This window comes from Anabrus simplex, chromosome 7, assembly GCF_040414725.1.
Source record: "Anabrus simplex isolate iqAnaSimp1 chromosome 7, ASM4041472v1, whole genome shotgun sequence".
Lineage (NCBI taxonomy): Eukaryota > Metazoa > Arthropoda > Insecta > Orthoptera > Tettigoniidae > Anabrus > Anabrus simplex.
This window is the reverse complement of record NC_090271.1, coordinates 194,152,893-194,169,534: the sequence shown is the minus strand read 5'-3', so window position 1 is coordinate 194,169,534 and position 16,642 is coordinate 194,152,893. Positions and strand designations below refer to the sequence as shown.

General features: G+C 38.9%; 1 protein-coding gene across 2 annotated transcripts in view; it reads left to right on the top strand.

Annotated features, from left to right (window-relative positions):
• The window catches only part of LOC137501527 (mitochondrial fission 1 protein-like), a 91,707-nt gene that overhangs the window by 42,798 nt on the left and 32,267 nt on the right, over positions 1–16,642 (top strand). For both annotated transcript variants that reach the window (XM_068228650.1, XM_068228649.1), the window contains exons 2-3: positions 1,428–1,637; positions 10,609–10,714. In XM_068228650.1, coding sequence (XP_068084751.1) covers positions 1,428–1,637; positions 10,609–10,714 — 316 coding nt within the window. The remainder of the gene's footprint in view (positions 1–1,427; positions 1,638–10,608; positions 10,715–16,642) is intronic.

The window sequence follows — 16,642 nt, the reverse complement described above, 5'->3', positions numbered from 1 at the left end:
GAGTAAGGCTGGAATTTCACAACTGATCCAAGTATTGACTGATCCACTATAAAGCCTGTCCCAAAATGTGGGCAACACACCATGACTCGTTCACCAGGTTTTCCTTTGAATATCCTGTAATTTTCAGAATCAAAAGGGTATCGTGATTTTTGATATGCAATTATTTTTATGTCACGTTCTTTAGATTTATTTAGGATATTTTTAAATTTCCCAACTTTCAAAAGAGAATTGATATTAAATATCATTAGCCAAATCTGAGATCTTGCTTTAATCTTGTTGTTATTGAGATTTACCTCCATACACTCATCTGTGGTCTCCCCAGAATTCGAATAGCATACATGTAGTAGGTATTAGAAATTTTATTTTTATCACAGAATGATACTTCTAAAATATTTTTCTGCTTATACTTCTCAAGTTTCTACATATTCTGCATTATTTTGTGGGTAACTAGAAAAATATTGTTCTGCATGTGCTATAAACGTGGTTTGAATCAAATGCTTTTTGCAAATTTTTATAATTCTCACAGCTTTTTAATGCTTGATTTGCAACATAATTACTAATCAGAATAGCTGCTTCTCTTTATTTTATTGATTAACATTTAATTTATATAATGCAGGTATGGGGATAAAAAATACCATTGTCCAACACAACCCTTAAATTATGGTCTTGTCAAATGCTAGTTTGCTTTCTCTGAAGTCTGCCCTCCCGTGATGAACAAGTTGAATGTAGCATTGAATACTACAGATGTTTTTAGGTAGGATTTTTTAGGATCAACTGATAAACCTATTAACACAGTATCAAACGCTTATCCTATTTTTATTTTTAAATGTTTGATTTTATGGATTGAAATTTGTGACCTTATACTTACTCTAAAGGGCTTGCTTAATTTACTGAAAAATACAATACAATAGTACCTTTGAAATCCCACTTTAAAACTGGAACAAACAAACTTTCTTCGCAGCTCAACTTGATATGCTACCCCTCATTCTCCACCTTTTCTATGCAGGCAAGTCAGGTGGAAGTTGACAATCTCGTACTCATGCACCTCACTTTGAAAGTATGTACAGAATGAAAACTATGAAACAGTTCAGTACAGAAAAATATAGGTAGTTATATCAATCTTGTGCAAGAAGAGAAAAGAAAAAAGTAAAAATGAAAGTAATTGGAGGAAGATACAAACTTCTGTAATTTCATATGCTTACTCTTACTGCAGGCTCTTGCTCTGGTGTTTTAGTGCCATCTTCATACCTTTCTAGTCCCCATTATCTATCCATTGCCCACCCTAGTGCCTGTCACTTTCAAAATTCATCAAATTTTGCTACACATTTTTAAATCAAATTTTTGTTTTGATTTTCTGTAAAGATTATATCTTTATTTGTAAATCATTGCTGTATATCAGTATTAATATTGATTATTTATACTTACAGAAATTTGAACGAGTTTACAATGAACAGCTGCATAAGGGGGAAGTGACTCAGAAGGCACAATTTGAGTATGCCTGGTGTTTGGTCCGGAGTAGATATTCAGCAGATATTAGGAAGGGAATAATTCTTTTAGAAGAACTATTTCAGACTGATAGTGCAGAAGGCAAAAGAGATTATCTCTATTATTTGGCCATTGGGAATGCCCGAATAAAAGTAAGTTAACCTTTATAAAGGTATACATAGAATATATTAGACTGAAACGCTTCTTTAAACACAGGTATGTATCTCTCAGGTTGTTAGTTAAGTACTAAAATTATAAAAGTTTGGATTAGTACATTATTACCATATAACATGTTAAATTTAAGACTGACATTTCAGTTTTTGAAACTTTAAATCAATATATACAGATGAATAATAAAAGAAAGTTGTATGTGGTAACAGAGAGATGAGCTTAATTGGTGTTCTGAGTAGAGAAAGACTGCAAAATGCATCCTAAAATCTGTCAAGCTTGTAGTAGGATTTGAACCAGCTGCTTGCATAAGAACCTTGATATGTTGCTGAGTTTTCCTGCCTATGTTGTTGTCAGTATTAAACTCTAAAGCTATTAGTGTGCAGTTACAGGTATGTTTGTAAAAACAAGAATTTTGTAAGTCTCCAGTATGAGGAATGTTCAAGAAATTTTTATAACACAGAGATAATAACCTTGTATTCATTTACCCATTTCCTTCCAAATAGTTCCCTTAAACGATGATGATTGCCTGCATTTCCAAAGTGATTGAAAGGATTGTTGGAAATAATATTTTAATACTTCTTTCCATACTCTTATCTTATTTGCAAACACTTCATTAGCATTTGGGAACTGTATCACTTTCAGAACAATTTTTTAAACTGCAGAAACAAGAAAATGTTTAGAGATAATATAGTGGATGCTCCAAAGCTGTCATATTGCATTTGGCGAAGGACTTTTTAATTGCAAGTGACTTTTACATATATGTACTTTATGTGGAAGAAATAGATTGTTTTGGGTCCATTTTTCCAGAAATTTCCTTGGTTTCCCTATACATTAAAACTTCTCTATAAAGGACACCTGCGGGACTGAAAATATGTCCGTTGTACAGGGTGTCCGCTTTAGACGGGGTATGAAACGGTACCATTAAACATAAGTAAGAACCTCTCCCTTCTCTCTCCTTCTTGTGACATGCACTTGCATGCAGCACAATGAAATTATAAGCACATGGCATGCTCCCACATAGCGCAGTGGGTCAGCTGTAGGCTACAAAATTTGTGCCTGCCGTAACAACTAAGTTTCGAATCCCAGCGTCCAGTGTAAACAATTTCTTTTGTTCCCAAATGAATACACCGCGATGATGTCAGGCAACAAACATACCAAGTTTGGCCCCAGGGTCTCGTAACCACCGAGCTCGATAGCTGCAGTTGCTTAAGTGCGGACAGTATCCAGTATTCGGGAGATAGTAGGTTCGAATCCCACTGTCTGCAGCCCTGAAAATGGTTTTCCGTGTTTTCCCATTTTCACACCAGGCAAATGCTGGGGCTGTACCTTAATTAAGGCCACTGCCGCTTCCTTCCCACTCCTAGCCCTTTCCTGTCCCATCGTCGCCATAAGACCTATCTGTGTCGGTGCGACGTAAAACAACTAGCAAAAAAAAAGGTCTCGTAACTTGGGAGCGTGGGTTGGCGACCACGGGGCCCTTAGCTGAGTCTGGGTATTGCTTCTACTCACTTGTACCAGGCTCCTCAATTTCATCTATCCTATCCAATCTTCCTTGGTCAATTCTTCTTCATTTCTGGCGCCGACGGTATTAGGTTCACGAGGCGTAGGGAGTCTTCATTTTCACGCCCTCCATGGCCCTCGTCAGATCCCTTCAATTATTTCCCTCTCATTAGTGTTAATAAAGGATGGTTGCCTAATTGTACTTAAAACAATAATCACCCCCCCAAGGACTGAGGGTCCAGCCTTCAAAACCATCCAGAAGGGCAGGGAAAACAGCATTGCAATTTCTGAACCCGGAGCTGAAGGGGTTGAGATCTCTACTGTTGAACAGATTTTTGGCTTGCCTGATCCTGGATAAGATTTCATACTTGGGTCAAAAGTTGATCTTAACTAGTTAGATGGAATAGTTTAAGCCTCTGCTATCACCTTGAGCAATAATTGTGAGAGTTTCTGCATACATCTTGCCCAGCCCCACAGCTTTACCTTTCTTCTGGAGCTTGATTGCATAAAATACTTCCTCTTTTGTTACGTCTGTACATTGTAAAATAGATTCTCAATATACTCCTTCCTGCACTTCAGTTTTTCTTCAGCTCTCTCCAAGATAATGCTATTGGGATCCCTCAGTATAGCTTTATATGGCTTGCGATATTTCCTTGTAAGTTCCTTGGTACTTTTATGGAGGTTGAAGTCACGTTTGTCTGTATCTTTCTACCAAAGTTATTTTGCCGCCCCCCCTCCTTGCATTTTCTCTGCACTGGCCTTTTTAACTATTCATACTGATCTGTATCCCTGTACTTAGGTTTGTCTTTCTTCCCTAAGTTGTAATATTCCATCCATCATCTATGGCTGCTTCTTTGGGCTGCTTGAATATCCAATATGTGATCAATGAGTACTTTCTATAGGACACTCCATTGTGATTCAGTACTGACTGTTCCCAAGGTGTTTACTGTACTCATCCGTTTTTCAAGCTTCAAGGTTGTTTTGAGCCTGTGACTTGAGGTTGTCAAGTTCCTTTATATCAATGCGCCTATGTTTTTCAGAGCATCTGATCATGATAAAATTATGGCGCTCCTTGACGACAGGATTGTGATGACTATTAATATCCGCACCAGGGTAGCTTTTAGCTGCTTTCACGAACCTGTTCAGGAGACTTAATGAGGATGAAATCTCTCTGGTTTGCAATATTACTACCTTCGTAGTCCACTGGGGACGTGCATGCATACAAGCACCAGGGATGTAGCTTGAACGTATTGATGACAGAGCTGCTATTCTGAACAAAACTGTACCAGACGATCTTTGGTATTTCTCTTACCGTGATTGTATTGTCTAAGAATGTCATCCTCCATGTCACCGAGGACCACTGCTATTTCCCCTTTCTTTGTAAGGGACATTGCCTTCTTCAGCGTGGAATAAAAGTCCTGAATTAACGCATCCTCTTTATTTCCTGTTGAAGCATAATCCTGGACAATGGTCATGGCATGATGTGAAGTTGGCAGTTTACGAAGCATGGCTCTATCTCCAGGAGGAATGAAATCGATTTATAACTTCACCAGATTGGAAGAGAGGATCATCACCACCAGAGTAATATAGGACCCCATGTTCAGTCTTTTGTATTGCTGATTCTGGCCATCTAACTTCACTGAGGCCCATAATCTAGATCTCCAGATGCTGGATTTCTGCTTCAACATTTGCAAGCTTTCCAACCATATACAAACTTTGTATATTCCAAGAGGCAATTGTTATTCTTTTGTTGTAAATTTGAAACTTGTCACTAATTGTTTTCAGGGGGATTCCTAGCACCTTCTCCCCACTTAAGGGGTGCCCTGGACTGAGGGCTATTGCTGTAGTAACTCTAACGATAATCATATTTGAGTGTATTGGAAAGCACAGTAGGACTGCCATTTCCTTTCTGCGCTGCAGTGTAGGAACCATACAGGCTGCTACATCTGCGCTTCCCATATCCGCTAGTAAAGTCCAACTTCATGCGCCACTACATGATATGGATGGATTGCTGCCCTTTGGCGGGAAATGTCCACTCAGCCATGGACAGTGGGCTGTCTCTTCCATCAGCCCTGCCTTACTTTAAGTCCATCTTCTCCACCTTCATTGATGACAAGGAAACTTTTACTCATGTTGAACCCTTGTAGAGACCTTGTCCGTCATTTATTATTATTATTATTATTATTATTATTATTATTATTATTAAAGCGTCTTTATTGTGGCGAAGTTAGGGCTCCCGGCCCTTTCTTACACTTAACCACTTCATGTATATACAATGTATATTTTACATAAAATTTAAACATATGAAATCTTTACAACCTAAAGTATAACTAAAGCAACTAAAGTATCACTAACTAAACTAAGGTGAGTAAAGTATAACTAAATTATATACAGGAACACATTGCAATAAACAACCATATTCACTCTCATTCATGCATCCCATTCACACTCAAGAAAGACTGGAAGTGCTTAAAAGATGACGCTGGCAAAGGATTTTAAATTTTGTCTTAGATTTAGCTTCCCTGATGTCATTGGGGAGTTCATTCCACCAGCTCGTGGCGGTGATAGTGAACGATCTGTTGTAGGTTGCGGTTCGATGCACAGGAATTTCTAGCGTACAGCCTGACCGGGTATTGAACAGGTGCAGGGAACTGTATGTATGTATGTTTAGTCCTCAGCCCGAAGGCTGGTTGGATCCTCAACAGTTCCGCCATCAGCTGTCATAGATGGCCTAGGCATCACTGAAGAGGCGTACTAGGGAAATGAGGAGTGAGGTAGTTTCCCGTTGCTTTCCTCACCGAGCCACAAGTTGCTATTACACATCAGTCTGCCAAGCCCACTGAAATGCATGCACCAACTGACCCTATGAGCAATATTTTCACACCATTCATAGCAGGGACTGGCTGCAGAAGGAATGGCATTACTAGCATTACTCATACCTCAGTCACTTTCATTTTGTCAAAGCTAAGGATAAAGCTGAGACAGGTCAATGAAAGTAACAAAATTGCTCTAGCCCATACCAGAAGACATAGTGCACTGTAAACACTAGGTCCTGCCAGCAAAGGCAGGGAACTAAGGTAGTGAAATCTGGTGGATAGGTAAGGAGGAGTGTTTTCAGAAAGCACTTGATACACCAAAGTAGTTGCGTGGAGTCTACGTCTGTCATTCAGTCGTAACCAAGATAATTGTGTATAGAATGGGGATACCTGGGCGTATGGTTGTATGTCGAATGCATACCTGATGCATGCATTTTGGGCACGTTGCAGTCTCATGCTTTGCTCGTTATTGATATCAATAAAAACTGTATCACAGTATTCGAGAATTGGAAACAAGAGTGATTGAATGAGCTTTATTTTCAAGGACCGAGGAAATATATTTTTAAACCGCTTCAGAGGATGCAGGCTTTGATATATCTTTTGGCACACTTTCATCACATGTTGCGACCAGTTCAATGTTTCGCTTATAGCCACACCAAGATTCATAACTGTTTCACAAAATGGAATAATGGTATTGTTTAGTGCTACAGGAGGAATTTCATATTGTTTTAAGACGTGTAAGTTTTTTGAAGTACCAATGATTATTGCTTGCGTTTTAAGAGGATTAATTTTGAGATTGTTACTCAATGCAAAATTACTTATGAGACTTAAATCAGCATTAACTTTTTCTACAGCACTCTGAATTTTATCAGTTCTTGAGTGGTAGTAGATCTGCAGATCATCAGCATAAAGATGATACTTGCAATGTGTAATCGATTTGGCAACATCGTGTAAGTAAATTGCAAACAGCAATGGTCCAAGTACAGCCCTTGGGGGACACCGAGGGGTTTGTTAAGCCACTCAGATCTGCTATTATTTACTTTGACACACTGACAGTGATTTTTGAGGTACGAACTGAAAAAGTTTATTGCCGTCTTGCTGAAATTTAATGAATCCAATTTTGAAAGTAGCAGTTGAGGAACAACAGTATCAAAAGCACTAGAAAAATCAAGTAGAACCAGTACAGTCACTTGTCGAGTGTCCATTGCCTGTCGGATATCATCAGTTACTTTCAGTAGGGCAGTCGTTGTGCTGTGTCCTTTCTTGAAACCAGATTGGTAAGGGTCAAGCAGTGAGAAGTTAGTCAAGTAAGTGAGGACTTGTTCGTGTACCAAGCGTTCTAGTACTTTGGAAAGGGGTGGGAGAATGGATATAGGGTGATAATCTGATGGTAAACTAGGAGAATTCTTCTTAGGAATAGGAATGACGATACCGTGCTTCCACACAGTTGGGAATACTCCCTGTACAAGGCAATGATTAAATATATGCGTCAGAATAGGTAATATGGCAGCAATAATATTTTTTATGAAAGATAATGGTATGTCGTCATTACCCGGAGCATCAGACTTGAGGGAGTAAATTACACGATTCACATCGTTCGCCCCAACTTTTTTGAAAGTGAATTTTACTTGATACACTCGGGAATGAGCATTTATGGCGTTAATATCATCATCAGTTAGGTCATCAACTGGTTGATGATGATGATTATTATTATTATTATTATTATCATTATTAGGATAGTTAGCATCATAGTCATTATTGTCAGTAATATCATTATTAGTGTATGCTGCTTTCGTAAAATGAGAATTTAGATCATCAAGTGGTATACTGGGTGTCTGCATGGTCAGGCTGCGACCTATACCCATCTGATGCAAATGTTTCCATATTAGTGCTGAATTTCGTCTGTTTGTTATCTCTTGAATATATTTATACTTGCTGTTACGAATTAATTTCTTAACTTGATTTCGGAGAATACGGTAATTTTCGAAATCACTAGTGCTTTCAGTTCGCCTAAATCGCCTATACCAAGCATCACGATTTGCCATGACCGACTTAATTTCATTTGTTAGCCAAGGAGACGAAGGGTGAGAAACTCGAATTTGCTTCTTCGGAGCGTGTTTGTCATACAGTCCTAATATTAAAGAGTTCAGTCTGTCAACCTTATCATCAATGTCATTAGTCAGTAGAATGTCATTCCACGGTAATTGATATGCTTCATTTCGTATTATCTCAGTATTAAAATGCTTGAAGTCTCTTCGCATTAGGCCCTATGTACCTGGTTTTGTACTTTGGTGCCTTGAGAGAGTAACATAAGTATATGAGATCGTGGGTCGAAATACCTGGTACAGCAAGCTGTCCATGTTTTACCACTTTCTGCGGATTGTTTGTTATAATAAGGTCAATCAGTGTGTGAGACGTGTGGTTTATTCTGTGAACATGGTTAGTCGCGTCTAGTGTCAGTATATTGTAATCCATGCCATGGAATAAGTTTTGTAAGTATGTTGATTCGTTATTTGTAACTAGGAGATTAGTATTGAAGTCACCAAGAATGATTATGTTTTCGTACAGCGGAGTTAACTTCGATAATGCCACTTCTAGGTCAGATATATGTTGTATGTCCGGCGCCTTGTATACCACTCCGATCAGTAGTTTTTGATTATTAACCAAGAGTTCAACAAACATGAATTCAGGTCGAAATGGAGTCTTAGGATCTGAGGTCATAATTATTTTACTTTTTAAGTCGCTACGGCAATATATAGCGCAACCGCCCCCTACACGATTTAAACGATCTAGGCGATGTAACGTCATGTTATTCAGCTTTACGAGATCAGATTTGAGTGACTGCTGTAACCATGTCTCTGTTACACAAATACAATGCAAGTTACTGTTACTAAATAGAGCCTGTATTTCGTCAAAGTGACAAAGAAGCGATTGTGCATGATATGACAACACTGAAAATATTGTTGGTGGGGAGCTAACATTTCTTTAAGAATGTCTCCTTCCACAGCTGGTGAAGGGGAAGGTAAGGGTGAAGGCGGACGACAATGAAGAGGGATAGGGTCAATGACATCACGGACATGCTGTTCGGTATAAATAATTGACTCATTTACGTTAGCCATTGTCAACAGAAAAATTCAAACTACTCACCCTAGTTGTTTCATAAGCACCTCCAGAAATATTTACACAATCACTCTCACACACACTATCACATTCACATACACAAACATTATACGCTATTATATCACTCATTGTTTTTCCTAGTCAATCTCGTCGCTCACATAAGGCTTATTAATTGTGCCATGCTGCTAACAAACATTTTCTGTCCATTGTCTTTCAAAACAACAATGCGGCCATCCTGTGTCCACACCCGTCGGAGTCCGAAGTGATCACGTGCCCTGTTTAGAATAGTTTTTCTGATACCTGTCAGGGATTCAGTCAGTAGAAGGCCAGTTCCTTTTAACAGCCGCTTGGCCCTCCAAACTCTGTCCCGGTCATGGTAACGCACGAACTTTATAATTATAGGGCGCTTACCTGTAGCAACAACCTGAGCTGTGGTTCGCTTTAGCACTCCTAAACGATGGCAACGATCTATATCAGACATAGTTATATCTACATTTAACTTGCCCTTCATCGTGTTGATAACTTTATCGTAAACGTTCTCTGCCAGCTCCTCTGGAATACCATGCAGCACTAAGCAGTTCCGCAGGCTGTACTGTTCATTGTACCGAAAGACTATCTTCTCCACCGCAGGTGCTGTTGAGGTCTTCACTCATAACCTTGAGCTCTGGGTTAGGGCCCTCCATATTTATGACCCCCGGAGAGAGGGTGTCCCAGTATTATTAAACCTCCAGGAATTGGGATGCCTGTTGGTCCGTGGGTCCGTTATTGGGGACCTGAACCAGTCCACATGTCTGTGGGCCTCCTATCCTCCACCTGGGATGCCCTCTAGGGGCAGTGGAGCAATGTAAGAATGCTAAGTTCTGTTACAAAATGGGAAAACAGTGAAGGAGATGCACGCAGTGTTGGTGGAAGAGGGGGAACAGGAACTGTAAGCAGAAAATTTGTTTACGACTTATTCAAACGTTTTTCGGGATAGACAGGAAACTTTTGATGATGTGCCACATCTTGGACTTCCTCTGTACTTCCGGATCTGGTGTCTGCAGACTTCTTTTGTTTCCCTGAAATAACTAGACCTGATATGTAATAAATAATAATAATAATAATAATAATAATAATAATAATAATGATGTTGAATAGGTGAACCTTCCCATCCTTGTTGATAGTTACTGTGTAAGCACACGTGGATAGAGAACGCAGAAAAAAGAAACACATATGTCTTATTTTATCCTCCACTGATGAAGGCTGCAGCTGAAAATTTTGGACCCGTATGTTTGTTTCCTTTTTGTGTGTTCTCTACCTGCACATGCTTACACAGTGAGTCACTGCTCTCCTTCTGTTCCATATACATGTATATGGTATTAGTGGAGTGTTTTTAAAATGGAAAGAGTTCCATTCTGATTTTATACAATTTTAGAAAGTAGTGTTTTATAATATGTCAGGTCTTTTTAAATATGTACAATATGAAGATATTATATTTTCAAGGCTCTGCATGTAATTATTCCTTAATCTTATATAGGAGTACAACAGAGCTTTGCAGTATGTACGAGCTTTTCTCCAGATTGAACCAAGCAATCAGCAAGTCCAGAATCTTGAAACACTTATAAAGAAGAAGATGGAAAAAGGTATTGTATGAAAATAGCACACAAATGTTTACAAAAATGTCCTCCCATTTCATAAAACTTATTTTGATTACCTCAGTTTAAGATTATCTAATTAACTTGGTTACTAGTAATTGCAATTGACAAACAAACCGTGGGATTGTTTCATAATTTCATCTTTTATGAAACTCGAACTGGGAACATAGACGTAGCAATTTTCCCCATGGCCGAGGACATAGAATACATCCATGGTATCCTGTACCTATCATAAAAGGTGAATAAACAAGTGACACCCAGGTACTCTCAACAATGGAGTGCAGTTTGGTGACCACAGAAACCCCTAGCTGAATATGTGATTACTTCTATTTTTCCCATAATCCACATTTTCATCTTTCTTCTCCACCCTCCCTTTGTCAACTCGTTGTCTTCCAGCCTTGACTGTTCTATGTTTACGAGGCTTAGATAGTCATTATCACACTGTTTGTGGTCGTTCCTTTCTTTCGACAATACCTTTGTTCTTTGTTCTTCAGAGGGGTGAAACTTTGCACTTCTTTGATTAGATTTAAGATGGGATGATTACATACTTCTTAAACCCACCACTATGCTAAATAGCCCAAACATAAACTGACAATAGGTACCATAATACTATTATTGTACCACATAAAGTCTCAATGACTTGAAATAAATTTTTTCACCCACTATAACCATACAGGAACTGAGCCCCTTGTTTAAAAAATAATAAAGCAATCTAATAGTCACGATATAGTTTTGTATTGTGTGTGTGTGTGTGTATATATATTTTATTGGTTTGGAATTTTGTGTGCTTGTGTTCTATTGTAATGTAGTTGTGGGGTAGAGGTTTGGTCATGGATGTCTTCTGTATGTGGCTTTGTTTAGTATCCTTCATTTTCTATGGAGAAAGAAGAAAGAATGTGTGTTGCCATAGTGTCATTGTAAGAAGATCTGAAGTACGATCTATTGGTTGTATGAGGTTAAAGATATTAAATATATATTTTCAATAGTATCAGTAACTGAATTATAATTTCAATGAAAATATTTGAATTTGTAAGGTTTCATAACTGTGTAAAGGACTAGTAAAATAAAAAAAATAGACTTTACGCTGAAAGAAGCCAACAAGAAAGGATATAAAGCTTAATGAGGAGATTGAGAAATTAGTGGTGCAGGAGAGGAGTTAAATAGTGAAGCTGAGAAGAGAAACCTAGAAGTATTCAATAAGGGAGTCTGGAGCTTTAGAGTTTACTCAGCAACACAGCATTAAGTAGTAGTAGTGTCGCGCCCATCATAGACAAAGTGAGGGAAGCCCGTCTCCGCTGGTACGGCCACGTCATGAGAAAACAGGACGACTCAGTTGCTAAAACAGTGCTCCACATCAACCCAGAGGGAACAAGACCACGAGGAAGACCGGCAAAGAGATGGACTGACAACATCAGGGCAGACATGCACAGTGTTGGCTTAACACCAGAAGATGTCAACGACAGACAGAAATGGAGGAGATGTAGCAAAGCAGCAGACCCTGCAAGTCGGGATTAATGCTAAGAAAGAGAGAGAGTAGTAGTAGTATGGTAACTGATATCTGCAACAGTAGTTGTAACATCTGGATTTCTTCTAATTTCAGTTCATTTGAAAACTTTATTACTTGGATATTGCCTTTGGTAGATGTATACAGGTAATACATCTAATCTTATATTAGCCAAGAAGATCCACTGTAACGATTGGGACAGTTAGTCCATTTGGCATTAAAATATGTTTAAAAGGTAATAGAAATGTCTGCCAAAACTCCAGTGAAAAATCTTAGAAAGCTATTGAAATATGTATGTCCAAGCCTTGTCTCGTTTCTCTGCAGGGTTGGGTATGAAGCGAGATGAATCTTGGTTGCGATTTTTTAGTTTCAACTGCAGGGTCGGGTATGAAGTGAGATGAATCTTGGTAGCTATTTTTTACGACCAGATGAGAAAGCTTATGACGTATGGAAAACAAAAATTAACCAAGTAATTGGTATTCTAGTTCTTTAGGTTTTTGCAATCGTGAAATTACCAGTGTTTTTCCGCACTGTGACAGTGGGCTCATCAGTTGGATTGCTGCAACTCACCAAGATGCTGGTGACTAGTGTGCCATTGAGACACCACTGCAAGCCTCCTTTGTACGATAATACAGTGACAGTGCACTAGGGGATATATGTATCTCCACTTGTATAAATGCCTGCCTTTTCTCTGTCAAAGTAATTCCTTGCTGCTCTCATTCTGTTCATCCTCATAACATGTCCAAACCATTGTTATTAACCTGCATTTTCCTAAAAGTTTGGTAACAGGTATTTTGATGCCAGCCTCCTTCCTGTTTGCTTCGCTTAATCCTCCTAACCTTCTATATTTCTAACAAATATTTTATAAGCTTGTCAATTTATGCGTCACTGGCGTGAGGAATAATTTCCCTTATGCTCTCTGTTGAGTCAAAATAGAAACTACTGAGCTCGATAGCTGCAGTCGCTTAAGTGCGGCCAGTATCCGGTATTCGGGAGATAGTAGGTTCGAACCCCACTATCGGCAGCCCTGAAAATGGTTTTCCGTGGTTTCCCATTTTCACACCAGGCAAATGCTGGGGCTGTGCCTTAATTAAGGCCACGGCTGCTTCCTTCCCACTCCTAGCCCTTCCTTGTCCCATCGTCGCCATAAGACCTATCTGTGTCGGTGCGACGTAAATAAGTAGCAAAAAAAAATAGAAACTATCAGCTCCTAAGCAGTTTGATCTTTACTGCCATCTACGTTAATCCCTCAAGCCAGCAATTTAATCCAGAGTTGCTCACTTCTCAGGCGATATTTAAACTGAAGCTCAGCAGAGTTTTAGACACCCCACCTTAAGCCCTCTTCCCCTCCTAAACCACCTCCACTCTTCCTAAGCCATATATAATTTTATATGTGTCATTTCACATTGCATTCTTCATTATAAGGACTTAGTGTTTTCCATGATTATATAATTTTTACAACACTAAGCCCCCTTTTATACTTTGTTCGAAACCTCTTATGTATATTCCTTGTATATTTATTAGCTATTACTCACCTGTCCCATACTAACATCTCTTTCCATTTACCACATTCACTTGTTATTCCATAATAATCTTACTGTTAAAATTAACATGTTCTTAGGATTTCGTCAAGAGTGATCTTTGCTTTGATGTGGCTGATGATGACCCCTAGATGGGTTGAAACTAGTTCCATGTAATTTTAAAATATTGTGAATATATTTTGTATTGAATAGGTGGAAACCTTTACTGTGTTGTTACTCATATGTTATTCTCAGTTCAATACGGACCAACAACATGAAATTTATAACTCTTAATGAATATTAAAAGTAATTGCGAGTTGGTTAGCATATTTGACATACTCTATATTGTTGCATTAAAAAGTTTGGGAGATATGGTTCTTCAGGATTTGGATGGAATATTTCAAGGCAATCACTGCAATTTCTTTTATTAATGCCTGATTGAGGTTAAATGATTTGCAGAACTAGACGAAAAAGAGAGGAATGGTTCCTCTAGCGCCAATTTATACCTATGACTTCAATATCATCCAGCTGGTATTCTTGTTAATAGAATGGGATGGTTGGTTCATATGTTTGTTTTCTTTTCCTCATATATCTCATTGGGTTGGGTTTCAGAGGTTTCGAATCTGATCGTCGGATCTATTATAAAGCCCTTTCGGTGGTCTTTGAAGGCTATCATGTCAATTTATCGGGTGCCGCCTGTAATAGAAAAACCATGAATCTCTTCAGACTGTAAAGTATTTATCCATCTTCTGTCAAAGTGTGCTTTGAAAACGTTTAAGAAGTGGGGGGAAACTCTGGAAAATCACTGTTTCATTCTGTACATTTTAAAATTTTGAATTTTTTGTTTTACAGCGGCAATCCGTTCATCAGGTAAAAAAGAGATACTGTGTTATAATTTCCATTTTTTAAAATATTGATAATCAAAATCAACTTTCAACCTATCAGGTTGTGTTACATACATTTAGTACGTGTTAAGGAGAATGTTAAGTACAGAACTAAAATGGCCACCCGGACACCAGTGGGATCCGAACCCACAACCTCCCGATTTCGTGTCTGTTGCTCTACCAATTGAGCTATGGTGGCCTAAGTCATCTTTGTTCTGTTGGAAAGGTTCTAAGCTACAGGTCTGCCACTACTGCCATCACACTGCAGAGTGCATTTAAGTCGCCCGTTGAAGGCTAAGTCAATGGATGTTGAATTTTCACGACCGCATTGTAATTGAAATCAATTTTCAACCTATCAGGTCGTGTTACATACATTTAGTACGTGTTAAGGAGAATGTTAAGTACAGAACAAAAATGGCCAACTGGACACCAGTGGGGTCTGAACCCATAACCTTCTTGTTCAGTTAGTCCAAAATTGCTGTCAGTGTATGACCCGACAGTAAAAACTTGTGTTCCACACTATCGAACCGGGCAAGTTGGCCATGCGGTTAGGGGCGTGTAGCTGTAAGCTTGTCTCGGGAGATTGTGGGTTTGAACCCTACTGTCGGCAGCTGTGAATATGGGTTTCCGTGATTTCCCATTTTCACATCAGGTCTTAATTAAGGCCACGGCTGCTTCCTTCCCACTCCTAGCCCTATCAGATTGTCGTCATAAGACCTATCTATGCCAGTGCGACGTAAAGCAAATTGAGTCTTCCTTTTCTCTCTTTCTCTCTTCTTGGACTCGTATATGTAATGGATGTAATGGCTAAGGAATGGAGGTGCACGGAGTGTGGGTGTGAGCAAGCATTAAAGTGTATGAGGGAAGAGTTAGAGATTAGGTGATTAATTTCTGCTAGTCCCCATAGAGTGCAGCACTTGCCTACAAGTAAACCACCATTGCACAAGAGATGAGAATTCGTATTGGTGTTTTGTACAGAATTTCAAGTTCTTGTAATATCTTCAATGAAAACAACCATTAGCACATGAAAGAAATGGACCCTTTGGCATTTAAAACCTATAAAAATCCCAATCATGATAAGGTTGGTTAGATCACTATTGCACTCAGGTCCACATTTATTGCTCGAATAAAATTGTCAGCCCTTGTCTGTTCATTTCTATACACAGAATGTCCACATATGTAATGGAAAGGAGCAAACAAACCATTAATAGAAAGATAGAAATATGAATAGGAACATATAGGTCTGTCCACAGTATTGCTAAAGTTGTTTGAAATTTACAGTTATCTGGTACTTGTGTATGGCCCTTCCTAAATCATTTATAATACTAATTGACAGCATATTGTCAGCACCCACTCTTGAGAAAAATACCAAATGTTGATTTATTGTCATGGCTACACTAACTAAAAAGCTACTTCTTCAATAGAGTAAACCTAAAATGGATTATGAAATAATCCTCTGTTCACACCATCTCACCTTTTCATTTCCTGGGGAAAAAAAGGGTAGTTTTCTCAACATTTTTAAAGAAAATCATATCAATATATGGGTTACAAACTGTTACGGATTGAAGAAAGGAGATAAAAAATTGCCTTGGTCTTTTTCAGCACACCATGCGGTACACTATTATTTTAGGTGCACTTCACTTAAAAATATGCCCTGTTCTTGGCGAGAGCCGCAAGTGGCCGAGGAGGTTGGCGAGCAAGTCCGCCTGAGGGAGGCGGCGTAGCAGGGGGAGAGGTCATACTCCCACGTGGCGTGTCCCAGGTGGCGGATGGGCGGGTCCTAACCGGCTTGCTGGTGGACTTGAGGGAAATAAAATACCTCTCGCGGACCAAACACACACCCCCTGTGGGTGGGGAGGCAAACAAAGAATTCACCCACGGTATCCAATGCCTGTTGTAAGAGGCGACTAAAAGGGGCGACCAAGGGATGATCCAATTAGAACCATGAGACTACTTCAACTTGTGAAAGTTTAGATTTTATAATTCCACCTTTACAATACTGTAATTG